General features: G+C 35.5%; 1 protein-coding gene across 1 annotated transcript in view; it reads left to right on the forward strand.

Annotated features, from left to right (window-relative positions):
* MEGF9 (multiple EGF like domains 9) overlaps positions 1-13,343 on the forward strand; it is a 131,412-nt gene extending 118,069 nt beyond the window's left edge. The window contains exons 4-6 of the mRNA XM_037851314.1: positions 133-276; positions 6,982-7,251; positions 9,002-13,343. Coding sequence (XP_037707242.1) covers positions 133-276; positions 6,982-7,251; positions 9,002-9,453 — 866 coding nt within the window. The 3' untranslated portion in view covers positions 9,454-13,343. The remainder of the gene's footprint in view (positions 1-132; positions 277-6,981; positions 7,252-9,001) is intronic.
* The last annotated feature ends 829 nt before the right edge of the window (positions 13,344-14,172 follow it).

A 14,172-nucleotide genomic window follows, 5' to 3' on the forward strand; every position in this document is an offset into this window, starting at 1 on the left:
GGTAAGAACTGAACTCTGTACAATCCCTATCACTTTTTCTTTTTCTGGTTAACATTTAGAGTCTTTTTGTTGAATTGTGAAAGTTTCTGCGCCTTCAGAATAAATTGTTTTTATATAATTTGTTTATTTCAGGTGTTTGTTTAAACTGCCAGGAAAATAGCAAAGGGGATCACTGTGAAGAATGCAAAGAAGGATTTTATCAGAGTCCTGATGCCACAAAAGAATGTCTTCGCTGTCCTTGTTCAGCAGTGACATCTACAGGCAGTTGCATAATAAGTAAGACCTTTTTCTAAATCATTTTAGGGGAAGAGAAATCAGTTAATCAGTTATCACTGGATATAACTTGCTTTGATGAATAAAGTTCTAGATACTGGAGGTAAAGAGGAGTTATAAAAACAGCAAAGATTTTCCTTTCTAGCAATTTACAACCTAATCCAAATATATATGTGAAACAAGATGTGTTTAAAAAGCAACAAGAGTTAATACAGGAACTTTAAGATTGAGGAAAATGGGAACTTCTGATTCAAACATACATTGCTCACATATTTAAAGTGATATTCATTAATTCATTCTTCTGGTTACTCAATAATGTTGACTAATTGTGTTCAAATAGTAATCTTATAAATATAGTTAACTCTTATTTATTCCTGATTTAATTATCAATTACTGCATAAACAATTGCCCCAAATTTTAGTGGCTGAAAGCCATAAGCCTTATCCCACACAGTTTCTGTTAGGAATTGGGAAGAACTTAGCTGGGTGGTTCTAGTTTGGGATTTCTTTCTTTAAAAAAAAAAAAGTTTTATTGAGGTGTAATTCACATACTATACAATTCACCTATTTAAAGTATATAATTTAGTGGTTTTTAGCATATTCACAATGTTGTGCAACCATCACTGCAATCAATTTTAGAACATTTTCATCACCTCCTCTAAAAATCCCTGTGTCCATTAGCAGTCATTCCCCCTTCCCCCTACCAATTCTCCAGCCCTAGGCTACCACTAATCTACTTTTTTTCTTATGGATTTGCCTAATCTGCACATCACATAAATGGAATCATACAATATGTGGCCTTTTGTAATTGGCTTCATTCATTTAGTATGTTTAGTATAAAGTTTTCAAGGTTCATCCATGTTATTTGTTCTATGGACAAATAATATTTCATTACATGGATATATACCAAATTTTATTTATCCACATATTAGTTGATAGACATTTGGACTGTTTCTACTTTTGGGCTATTATTAATAATGTTGCTATGAACATTTGTGTACAAGTTTTTATGGAGGAATATGGTTATATTTCTCTTGGGTATATCCCCAGGAGTAGAATGCTGTGTCATGTGGTAAGTCTATTTTTAACCTTTTGCAGAACTGCCTGTTTTGCAAAGTGGCTAAACCATTTTACATTCCCAGTAGCATTGTATGAGGATTCCAGACTCTACATACTCCCAACACTGGTTATTATATGTCTTTTTGATTATAGCCATTCTAGTGGGTGTGAAGTGGTGTCTCATTGTGATTTTAGTTTGCCTATCCCTGATGGCTAATCATGTGCTTATTGGCCATTTGTGTACCTCCTTTAGAGAAATGTCTGTTCAGATCCTTTGCTCATTTTAAAACTGGGTTATCATTGGATGAAAGAGCTCTTTCTGAATTCTAGATAAAAGTCCCTTATCATATATATCATATATTATTTGCAAATATTTTCTCCCATTCTGTGAGTTGCCGTTTCACTTTCTTCCTGGTATCCTTTGCAGCACAAAAATTTTAAATTTTGATGAAGTCCAGTTTATCTATTTTTTTCTTCTGTTGCTTGTGTTGCCTTGGGATTTCTCATGACAGTCAAGATGTTAGCCGAGACTGGAGTCATCTGAAGGCTTTATTGGTTGCACAGCTATTAAATAATGGAACTGGGGCTAGAATGAATTTTTCTTGATTCCTAGTATAGTGCCCCTTCCACTGAACATATATAAAAGATTATACAACATGAGGCCTTATTATTTTATTGACTTCTGTTATTTTATATTTATGTTAGGCTTATTATATCTCTACTGAGGGACTTTACTTTATATTTTAATGTAATCTCTAATGGTTATCAGAAATGTCATTGAAAGAAAAATGTTAATCATGAAATTATTATAAACTACTTATTTTATTTTATAAGTGTATTAACAACAATAATATAATTTTTCCTATTCCAAGCTAGTAATTTCAAATTTCTACATGGCCTACAATTCTTATTAGCACCCATGTTTAATAAAGCAATCCTCAAGATAGACTTTACTTCAGGGAAAAATGTGCTGAAATTTAAATCTGAAAGCGTACCTATGACTTGCTTAAGTAGAGTGTATTTTTCATTTATAGCATTGGTTTCAAATTTAGCCTTTATTTAGTTGGTTTTAAAAAGGCATTTTAATTAATCCAGTAAGCATATTGACCATTTATTATATGCAAGATTTGTGCTAGGTGCTTTGAAAAATGAAAAGAAAAATACAACTGACTCCTACCTCAAGAAGCTCATGTTGTGGAAAGGGAGATAACCATAACTCAAGGTGGAGAGTGGTCAGAGGTACAAACTATAGCTATGAGAGTTTAGAGGAGGGAGTATAATTTCTTACTGGGAGATACAGCAAAATCTTCATGTAGAAGGTGACACTTGAACTGGACCTTGAAAAGTGAGGATTTTTTTGGACATCTAGAAATGTAGCCATGTAGAGGTAGATGAGAGATCAAAGCTTTCCTGACCAATCCAATTTGTCACATGTGCATGCATTCTAAAACATGTATTGAGCTTATACTGTGGACAGGAAGTACTGAACTGATTCAGATATTTGGACGCTCTCAGAGCTCACAGTTTCTAGTGGAGAGATTAACATACAAACAAGTAAGTGCAATGCAGTATTATGGCTCTATCTGCAGTGGTGGTACAAAAGAGGGAACAGTTATTCACCTGGAGTGGGGAATATCAGCAAAGGCTCCAGTGAGGAGGGTGATATAAAAGCTGAGTCTTCCCAGGGATGAATCTGGACCCGGCATGGTGGGATTGAGAACATCTTCGTGACCAAAAAGGGGGATGCAAAATGAAATGATATAAGGCTTCAGTGGCTGAGAGATTTCAAATGGAGTCGAGAGGTCACTCTGGTGGACATTCTTACGCACTATATAGGTAAGACTTTTTAGGTTTTAATGTATTGGAATAGCTAGAAGTAAATATCTGAAACTACCAAACTCCAACCCAGTAGCCTTGACTCTTGAAGATGACTGTGTAACAATGTAGATTACAAGAGGTGACAATGTGATGGTGAAAACCTTGTGGATTGCACTCCCTTTATCCAGTGTATGGATAGATTAGTAGATAAATGGGGACAAAAACTAAATGAAAAATAGGGTGGGATGAGGGGGATGATTTGGATGTTCTTTTTTATTTTTATTTTTTATTCTTATTCTGATTATTTCTGGTATAAGGAAAATGTTCAAAAATAGATTGGGGTGATGAATGCACAACTATATGATAATACTGTGAACAGTTAATTGTACACCATGGATGATTGTATGGTATGTGAATATATTGCAATAAAACTGAATTTAAAATTAAAAAAAAAAAGCTGAGTCTTATGCTGAGAATTGGCATTTAACACCTGGACAGGTCAGACAGGAGAAGGAAGGACATTTTGGATAAAGTGAGAGCATAGATAGAGAAATGTTAAAACAACTGGCTTGATCAGGGACCTAGTTAGGAATGGCAGTGTGCCAGTTTGAATATATTTTGTCCCCCAAATGCCATTATCTTTGATGTAGTCTTGTGTGGGCAGACATTATCAGTGTTAATTAGATTGTAATTCTTTGAGTGTTTCTTTGGAGATGCACCCCACCCAACCATGGGTGATGACTCTGATTGGATAATTTCCATGGAGGTGTTGCTCCGCCCATTCGGGGTGAGTCTAAGTTGAGTCACTGGAGCCATATAAATTAGCTGATGGACAGAGGGAACTCAGTGCAGCTGAGAGTGAACTTTTGAAGAGGGGCTACAGCCAAGAGGTACACTTTGAAGAAAGCACATGAGCTGCAGATGAGAGACATTTTGAAGACGGCCATTGGAAGCAGACTCTTGCTCCAGAGAAGCTAAGAGAGGACAAATACCCCAAGTACAACTAAGAATAACATTTTTGAGTAACTGCAGCCTGGAGAGGAACGTTCTGGGAGAAAGCCATTTTGAAACCAGAACTTTGGAGCAGACGCCAGCCACATATCTTCTCAGCTAACAGAGGTTTTCCGGACACCATTGGCCATCCTCCAGTGAAGATACCTGATTGCTGATGTGTTACCTTGGACACTTTATGGCCTTAAGACTGTAACTGTGTATCCAAATAAACTCCTTTTTATAAAAGCCAATCCATCTCTGGAGTTTTGCATTCTGGCAGCATTAGCAAACTAGAACAGGCAGAAACATAGTATAAGAGGAAAGGAGTGGAACATGAAGCAGAGCATTTGAATGTCATGTCTTGAAAACTAGTCAGTCTGTACATGAAAAACATGAAAGACCTCCACAAATCTCAATTTCAACCCTTCATTTTCATTAGGCATTTTTTCTTATTTATTATTGTTGCTGTAATGTGCTATAAAATATGGCCTCTGTGAGTTAGAATTTTCTTAAGAACAGGAGCATTCTCTTTCATTGAATATTTTTTCTGCATGCCATTATTTGCATGGGTATTGAATTCACTTAATTGCCATCTGTTATTTTATTTATTAAAACTATATTTTATTTAATCTATCATGACTAGAAAAGGAGGGAATAAAAGCAACCTGAGTATTATCTGGCTCAATTCCCTTAATTTAAGTAGGGAAAACTGAGGTCCAGAGTTTAGTAACTTACTTGAGATCATACTGCCAATTGGGCTAGTAATGGTAAGTTAAATCCTTGATCGGTTGCACAATTCTATGAATATACTAAAAATCATTGAATTTCCACTTTAAATGGATGAATTTTATGGTATATAAATTATAGCTCAATAATAATGTTTTATAAAAACAATAGTAGAATGGGCAAAGGAATTCATTTTTCATAAAGAACATCAGAGACATGATTAATTACCACAAGTTCCATGATGATTGTAAATTACTCCTGCTATAGTAGTTAGTCTCTATTCAGACAATATGGTGAACCTGTTAGTGTAATTAATACATTCTAAGAAAGGAATTAATCTTTTTTAACAGGTTAACAAAATTATGATTTGTTAATTATTGTTAAAAATTGTTTATCATTTGGTAAATTGATAATTTGAGAATTAATGGAGATAAAATTGAGAATATTGAATTAAAGTCTTATGAAGAATAAAAAACAGATAGAAATGTGTTTGTATTTGAGTTTCTTGAACATATACATTGATTATATTGAAGTGTGAGTTAATTCAGTCAATATGTTCCCATGCCTAAGGTGAAATTATTCAGTTAGCAGACATTTACTGAACACATATTATGTGTCAGGTACTATGCTAGGCATTGGAGATAAAGCTGGAAAAATGTCTAGTCTCCGAACTTAAGTTGCTCATAGTTTAATAGGAGAGACAGGCAAGTAATTAGGTAATTACAGTTTAACATGACATTTGTTAAAGGTAAGCATGGACTAATCCTAACCCAAACTGAAGGTATCAAGGAAAGCCTTTGTGCTTCTGAGAAGAAGTGATACCTGAGCTAATTCCCCAAAATCGAATTTGCTAGGTGAAGTGGGCCTAGGGAGGCAGGAGGTGTTCCATTTCCATGCAGAGGAAGTAGCATGTATAAAAGCTCAGTGAGAAGAAAGCAGTAATTTAATGTTCTGAGCCATAGAGGGGGTGGTGTGGAATGTGAAGTGAGGGCGAAAGATGTGGAAGGGAAGTAGGCAGGGGTCAGATTATGAAGGATACTGAAAATTCTATGACATTTTCACTTCATCCTGAAGGCATTAAAGAGCCATTGATGAGTTTTCATGAGAGAAATGGTATGTTCAGATTTATTCTGAAGTGAAAAGTGAATGTAGGGTGTACTGGAGGAAGACTGGAGGTAAGGAGACTCATTAGGAAGTGGTTGTAGTAAATATAGGTGAGAAATGATGAAGACCTAAACTGAGATCACTTTAGTGGGAATGGAGAAACATTAATGGACTGGAAACATATGAATGAGGTAGAATTGACATGAATCACTAACTTCTTAGAAGAGAGAGATGAGAGAAGGAGAATTGAAAGATGATTCTCAGTTTTTTGACTTAGCCAAGTGGGTAGATATTGATAGCATTCATTGAAACAGGGAATACTAGAGGAAGAAGGAACTTAGAGGGATGATGTTGAGCATAGTGATGTGTGTATTGAGTTTGAGATGCTTGTAGATCCAGGTGTGATGCAGTTAGTGTATAGTTTGGAGCTTGGAAAAGAGATATGGACTAGAGATATACATTTGGAATTGTCAGCTATGATTGTAGATGGACTCAGCCATAGTAAATGCATAGAGTGAGAAGAGAAGGAGACCAAGAATAGAAATCAGGGGAGTACCAACATTTAAGAGGGGAGGGATAGAGGAAGTTTTTTTAAAATTATATTTTATCTAATCTATCATGACTGAAAAGGAAGGAGTAGGGGAGGACCAACATTTAAGAGGGGAGGGTTAAAGGAAGTTTTTATTAAAACTATATTTTATTTAATCTATCATGACTAAAAAAGGAGGGAATAAAATAATTATAAGAATGCTAATTCATAACAATTATTCAGAATCTTCATGTAAGCATATTTTTTTTCCTTTTTGCCTGAGTAGGTTCTCTAGATGGCCCCATTGTTCTCACAATAAAATGGAATAGTAGTAAATAAGGTATAGATTATCAGTTTGATTCCATATGTCCCTTATGATTGAGAGAAGATAGTGGGGAAGGTTTTTGAAGATTAGTAGTTATTTTGTATTTTTAATTGTAATTTGAAGCTGTAATTATATTGGTGTTGTGTCTCTTTTAGAATTGAATGAATCGGAACCTATGTGTGTCCAGTGTAAAGATGGTTACACAGGCCAGAACTGCAATAAATGTGAAAATGGCTATTACAATTCTGACAGCATCTGTATAAAATGCCAATGTCATGGCCATGTGGATGCAGTTAAAACTCCAAAGATTTGCAAGCCTGAGAGTGGTGAGTGCATCAACTGCCTCCATAACACCACTGGATTTTGGTGTGAGAACTGCCTAGAAGGATATGTTCGGGACCTCGAGGAAAATTGCGTCAAAAAAGGTAAAGCTTCACCTAAGTTTGTGAATTTAATATCTAATCCTAGCAGTGAAAATCTCAGGACAGCTATCTTTAGCTTTGTAAAACCTTCCAATCCCATCCAGAGGAATTTTTTGGAAATAGATTTTGATAGGTTTCTTTCCATTCCTGCTGCTCTCCTGACACTCCCAAGTCAAATACAGAAATCTGAGGACCAAAGCAAAGTCACTGCAGTGTTCTCATATTATCTCTTCATCTATTTTTATTTTTTATGTTAATAATTTAAAAGTCCTATAATTTCCTTTATTCTTTGCTTCCTATATTTCCATCACTTCCAGTGATCATCAAAGTTCTTTCCAAGTAGGGACCTATAAACTGGTTAGAAGTTCCAGCTGTGAAACTAGAGTTTACTCTAGAATCCGTCCTAAACTTGGGCCTAGATTTCCACATGTATGATGGAGGAAATGATAATATTCATTTTGCTTTTTAAAATGAAAAGTTATTCAGATGATAAAATGTTTCTTATAGGCAAGTTTAATAAGGGTTTAGATAAAAATTAATGACAATTCAGGGTGAGTTAGGGATATTTAGGGTTTATTAGGTCACAGAGCAATTAGATAGACTATGCTCTTCTGCAAACCATCCTAACATCCTAAAAGATGCTAAATATTGGACTGATGGACTGTTGGTCTGTGGCAGGTGTCATTTTTCTGCCATTTTCTTGGTACGCTTATTATGTTGTGATCAATGCTAAAAGACTGTCACCAGCCTAGAGATCCTGTCACTCAGTTCTCTTTCCTATCTGGGAGGCATACCTTGTCCATGCTTAGTGTCAGGACTGTAGTAATTTTTCTTATTAGTTATTTAATAATATAAACATGCTTCTTTTAAGGCTATATTGATGTGACTAAGGTGAGAATTAAAATAATAGTAATCATTTTATTGAGTTCTTATATGTGCCAGGCACTGTAAACATTAAATGTGGTAATATTTGTATATTACATTATCTCATTTAATCCTTCCCCAGATCTCTGCAAAGTAGATATTATTATTCCCATTTTACATAGGAGGAATGTCAGGTTTAAAAAGATGGATTTTCTTATCTATAGCCACATAGTTCCATTTGATTACAAAGCCTTTGATCTTTCCATAAGCTATGAAACTATTAGAGGTATAAAGTATAGTACTTCAATTATAAAATAGCTATAATCGACACAAAAGGCAAATTCCTACACATGGAATTAAAGGAAGACCGTTTTCTTACATGGCTGATAATGACTTTGGACATTTAAATTGTGTTTTTCAGGTACAACTTGAAATACAGTTTTCCTCTTTCGTTTTTACCTCCATTGAGGAGAATTTTACCCTTGTGAAATGCCATCAGACATGTTGGGCTTATTAATTCAAATGATTACCATCAATCTCTGTCACTTTTAACCAAGAGATTTAGAACTGAATAGTGATATATTTACTCCCTTTGCAGTAATTCGTACTAGTCTGTCCATGAATAAAGAAGGGTAGAAAACTCTTGGAATTTTCCCAAAGATTTAATATAGATGTTATATATATTGGAGAACAGTCATGGATATAGCTTTTCAGAGTCCAATTCTTATCACTATGTTTCTTTAAGAATTATTTTTAACTTGTGTTACCTTAAAGCAGAGTATCATGTCAGCATCCCACATCAACTTCCATTCCTATGTGCATTTTTTTTTTGTTTCTCAAAACTAGATAATTTTGTCTTTTACATTTCATTCTCTGTTTTTATTTCCAGAAGTCATTGTTCCAACACCTGAAGGTTCTACCATTTTGGTTTCCAATGCCTCTTTGACCACATCGGTGCCCACCCCTGTTATAAATAATACATTTACCCCCACAACCCTGCAGACTATCTTTTCAGTAAGTTCTTCTGAAAATAGTACTTCAGCTTTAGCTGATGTATCATGGACCCAATTTAACATCATCATTTTGACAGTCATCATCATTGTGGTGGTGTTGCTGATGGGATTTGTGGGGGCTGTATATATGTATCGAGAGTACCAAAACCGGAAACTGAATGCCCCCTTTTGGACCATCGAGCTGAAAGAAGACAATATCAGTTTCAGCAGCTACCATGACAGCATTCCCAATGCAGATGTGTCAGGACTGTTGGAAGATGATGGCAGTGAGGTGGCTCCCAATGGGCAACTGACCCTGACAACACCCATGCATAACTACAAAGCCTAAGGAGCTAGAACTATTTTCCTACATTGTTAAACCACATTGCTTACTAAGAAAGCATCAGTCCCTGGGCCAGACAAGTTTATGTAGTGTTTGCTGAGAAAGCAAAGGCAAACAGTGCATCTGAAATTTTCAGGTATAATTAGTAATACATTTAGCCTGTTACTCTCAGTTTTCCAATGAAGATCTGAAGTATTCCCTGTTATTAGGACTTGAAGTAAAGTATATTTTTGTATCAAACCACATGGGAGTATGGAAAGGCCGAACCCCATAGTGCCCCCCAAATCCACTTGGACCTCCAAAAAGACTTCTAGGGAAGTGTTCACCAAACCACCTGTAATAGGATGAGGGATATGAGGGGGGAAGGACTGCTGGAAGACTTCATCTGCATTGCTGAAACACATTTTTTAAAGGACGGTCAGGGATGATATTCAGTTTACTGTTTTAAAAGACATCATTGAAGAAAAGCTGATTTCCAGGCTGTATCACAGTGAACAATCTTGATTGTTTCTAGAATAGGGGCAGAAAAGTCCCAAGAAGATCTTCAGAAGGGCTTGATTTTTCCTTCCAGGATTCTTGCTCAATGATGGGATTAAAGCACAGGATAAGCTTCGAATGGTAGAGAGAGAATGAAGGCAGCATCCGGGAGCAGGAAGCCAATGGTCCTCCTCAGGATCTCAGTGTAAATGATCAATCATCTAGAATTAATGAATATTCCTGTCTCTAGAGAATAAAGTGTATATAGTTTATGTAGCATATCTGGTCAACATTGTATTTGTATCTATTTGTAAAAAAAATCATGTCATATTTTATCATCCAGAATTTATTTGTACAGGAGTTAATAGCATTGTAAAAAGAAAATATGGGGATTGGTTAAAATACTGTAAAATAGATGGCAATATCACTAGAGCTGGGACTCTGGTGAGCATCCGTCATTTTTAGTCTCTCTTTGGACATTGTTGAAATTTATAAGAGGTTGAATGTTTCTAACCTTCTTCTCTTTCTCAATCTAAAAGTAGAGTTATATACCCTTTCTTACAAAGGAGGATAAAGATTCAAGCAATAGGTTTTGAAGTCAGTGATTGTTAATCTGGGACACAGGCTGCTGCACTCCCCAAACTACGCACCTAATTAAACACTGGTTACCCTATATAAGAGTTCACCTTTATATAGATGAATATAAAACATATCCTCATTCAAAAAATATTTTTTTCTAAATGTAAAAGATAGTCTTCCAAAGAAATTAGAAATATTTTAGTTCCAAAAGAAAAGCCATCATATCACTTGGGATCCCTGGTTTTCATGCCTGTGAAATATTTATATTCCTGCATCCCCCTGCCAGAAAAACCTCCTACATTTGAACATTTGCTATGATGTATGTGCTATCACTCTGTAGTGCTACAGTTGTCCCATCTTCCTCTTGTCCAGTTAGAAGGTAGTTCTGCATTTGGGTGGGTATAGTTAATCCTTATTTTTAGATGCAATTTTCTCCTAAAGGACATGCACTCATCTATTATATTCACAGATTGAGGATTAAGCTAGCTAGAAAAGCTGCCTGAAGTTAAATATAGATATTTATTAGGAGGAACAGCAAACTGTGAAGTGGTTTGAAGAAAAAAGCAAAGACTACCTATTAGATTAGACCTGGGAAATCCAAGTGCACATCTTTGCCTAACTTCACCAGAGGAAAACATGGAATTTGATTATCCTTCTGTAGAAAACTCCTAAATTGTTCTCAGGGTTTGGAGATGATAGTCTGGAGGATGTACAGGCAGATAATCTACTTCTGGTAAACTGGGGTGCTCTGTGTATTCAGCCAGTGTCCACAAAAGTAGAAATTACATTACTTACATTAAAATTATTTAACATTTGTATAGCCCTTTGCAATTTGCAAAGCACTTTTTTATATGTGTGTCCTTTGTTCCTTACCATAGCCCCTTGAGGAAATAACTATTGTCCCTATTTAATAGACAAGGGGACTGAGGCTCAAGGAGTTAAATGTCTTGCTCAAGGTTGCACAATGTATGTCACTATTAGGCTTGGAATCATGACTCCTAACTCCAAAGCACATGCTCTTTCCACTTTACCCTAGTGCAGAAATTGCCTAGTCATGGATATAAGAAGGCTGGGAGGAAGAGTCCCCTCTGTGGATATTTCTAATTTTTGTAAGTACAGGGTACAATCCAGAGCTGTATATCTGTGAAGGACTTTATGAAAAGAACACTGGAGGATTACTATTTGAAGCCAGAATTAGTGATTAAAAAAACAATACTGCCAGTTTGTTCTTTGGTAAAGTAAACTAATCCTTCTAAGCAGAAAGGGAGAACCTGCTTTCCCAAATGACTACCACATATGCCTATACAAATTCTGCACTGCACAGAGATTTGTGTGAAGTGGCAGACCAGCCTTCCTCCCACATAGCATCCCCCCAGAGTCAGGAATTGGGATGGTGAGAAATACATGTTTGAAAAAAAAAAACAGAAATTCATCAAAAAAAGGAGTGTTTTTGGATTCTCAGAGCCAAAGCCAAATAGTCTGGATTTTGGCCATGTAGAGATTCCTTGAAATAGATGTTAAAAAGTATTGCAAAAAATGAAAAACAAAGAAAGTTTACTTTTAATTACTTGTTAACAGCCCCTAGGCCATGTTCTTAATTTTTCTCAATGAAGAAAAAAAGTCTTAAATTTTTTTTTAACATGCTTCAGTGTCCCCAGCTCTTTTGCTTATGGAAATAGTTTTGCTTTAAAATACAAGTCATTGATGATGTGATCTACCACTGAAGTCAGACTAGGACACTGGTGTGGAATGCTCTACACAATATTCATCCTCTTAAAGTCACGATCCCCATAAATTACAGTGTCCTGCAGCAGGATCCATCAGTCCTTTAGAAATCCTAATATGGGAAGAATTTTTGTCTAAGGTTTAGAAAAGTGTTTATTTTTAAATAAGATAAGACTGATGGGAATGTTTTTGATAAATGAAAGATACAGACTATCAAGTGATGCATTTATCTTTACTAATTCATTTTAGTAGCCCCTATGTATTTCTGAAATGGTCCTGATCTTACTATTAATTTTTAGTAGACTTACACATGCAAGCATCCGCACCCCAGTGAGAATGCCCATGCCCTAGGTAATGTTGTTAAATATGTCTTGTCCTTATTTCCCCTCCTTTCTCCATCCTCCAGCTACCAGAGCTCTCCTGTTAATGGAGTTTCTTCAGTTATAAAGAAAAAGCAAGTTAATAAAAACTAAACCTCATTTATACTAAGGTCCTATGGACTAATGTGTTTCTCTTCCCAGGGGTACCTGGATTTTAACAGAGGAGCACAGAGTGGACATGAGATGGGACGAGAGAGATTTTTTGGACAGGATTTGTAGAAGACCCAAATTATATGTCTGCTCTCTAGCCTGAATATTTCCCGGAAAATTGACCATTAAACAATACTCGCTGACCTAGTTCATTTAGGTCAGCTGAGTGCTTTAGCCCTTTTCTTACTGTTTTGGAGGCAGAGAGCTAAAGTAACAGTACTTCCTCTTGAAAGCTTTAATTGGAACTAGGTTATTAGAACATTTGCATTGTTCCAGTACAGACAGAAAAGGGCCTTTTTGTAGGACACATGGTGAACATACCATGACTTACGATGAACATCCCATGGTTCTTATATTTTGGAGTATATCGGTAGGAGTTGAATTTATACATCTCAGAGAAGTTCAGAGAAGTAAAGAGCAATCCAGAGTAGTCTGTTTGAGCCAGGAAAGCATTTCTGGCCTTATCTACAAAGAACTTTTGGTCTGTTATGATCTTGACAGTAGGGAGTTTGGGAATTAAAATGAGTTTCGTTTATACAGGAGAGTAACGAGAGGTTAATACAAGTTTTCTTTTTAATCCTGAGCCAATAACATGCCAAGGGGAATACCAGGAAGAACACATTGACTCATCTGAAGAAGTCAAATAATGTCAAATGGACTAAAGGTTGTGTATTATTGAAATGTCAATGGTTGAAAGATGCTTTTTCAAAGGCAATTGGGAATCTTTGTTACAGGTTATTTATGCGTATGCAATAACTGCGACAGCAGCCCTAGAATGTGAGCCCAGGGCTTCATATCTGAGTCCAAATGCTAAATTATTTAAAGTCAAATTTTAATGCTAGGCACAAGCACTCTGTAATACTTCAAATTTCAACCCAAGCAATTGGGAATGTTTCTGAAACATTAAACTTGTATTTATGTCACAAAAATTCTAACACAAATTTTAAAAACATCTCATACATATGCTGTACTAGGCTTCATGATGCATTTCTAAATTTATGTGTGATTTGAATATATGAAAGAATTTATACAAGAGTGTTATTTAAAATTATTAAAAAAATAAATGTATATAATTTGTACCTACTGTAGATTTGTTGTCTTACTTTATTATGTGGTCAAGTTTGCTAGATTTCTTTTAATATATGTTAAGGATCATCTGTTTGAAACCTACTTCATGAAAGTCTTTGAACTCTTTATTTATTGACCATGCTTTCAAGTTGGGAAAAAAATAACACATGAAGAAGATTCCCCCTCTTAAAAATTATATATATACATAAATAAACAAATAAATAAATAAATATTCTTCTTTATGCTTTTGCCTGTTCCCCATGAGATCAATTGGAATTGCCATGAATATTTTATAGAGAAAACTTGCTTCCTTTGGATTTCTTTTTCATATAGGTAAAGAATTTCC

The sequence above is a fragment of the Choloepus didactylus genome, chromosome 10, assembly GCF_015220235.1.
Source record: "Choloepus didactylus isolate mChoDid1 chromosome 10, mChoDid1.pri, whole genome shotgun sequence".
NCBI classification, from domain to species: domain Eukaryota; kingdom Metazoa; phylum Chordata; class Mammalia; order Pilosa; family Megalonychidae; genus Choloepus; species Choloepus didactylus.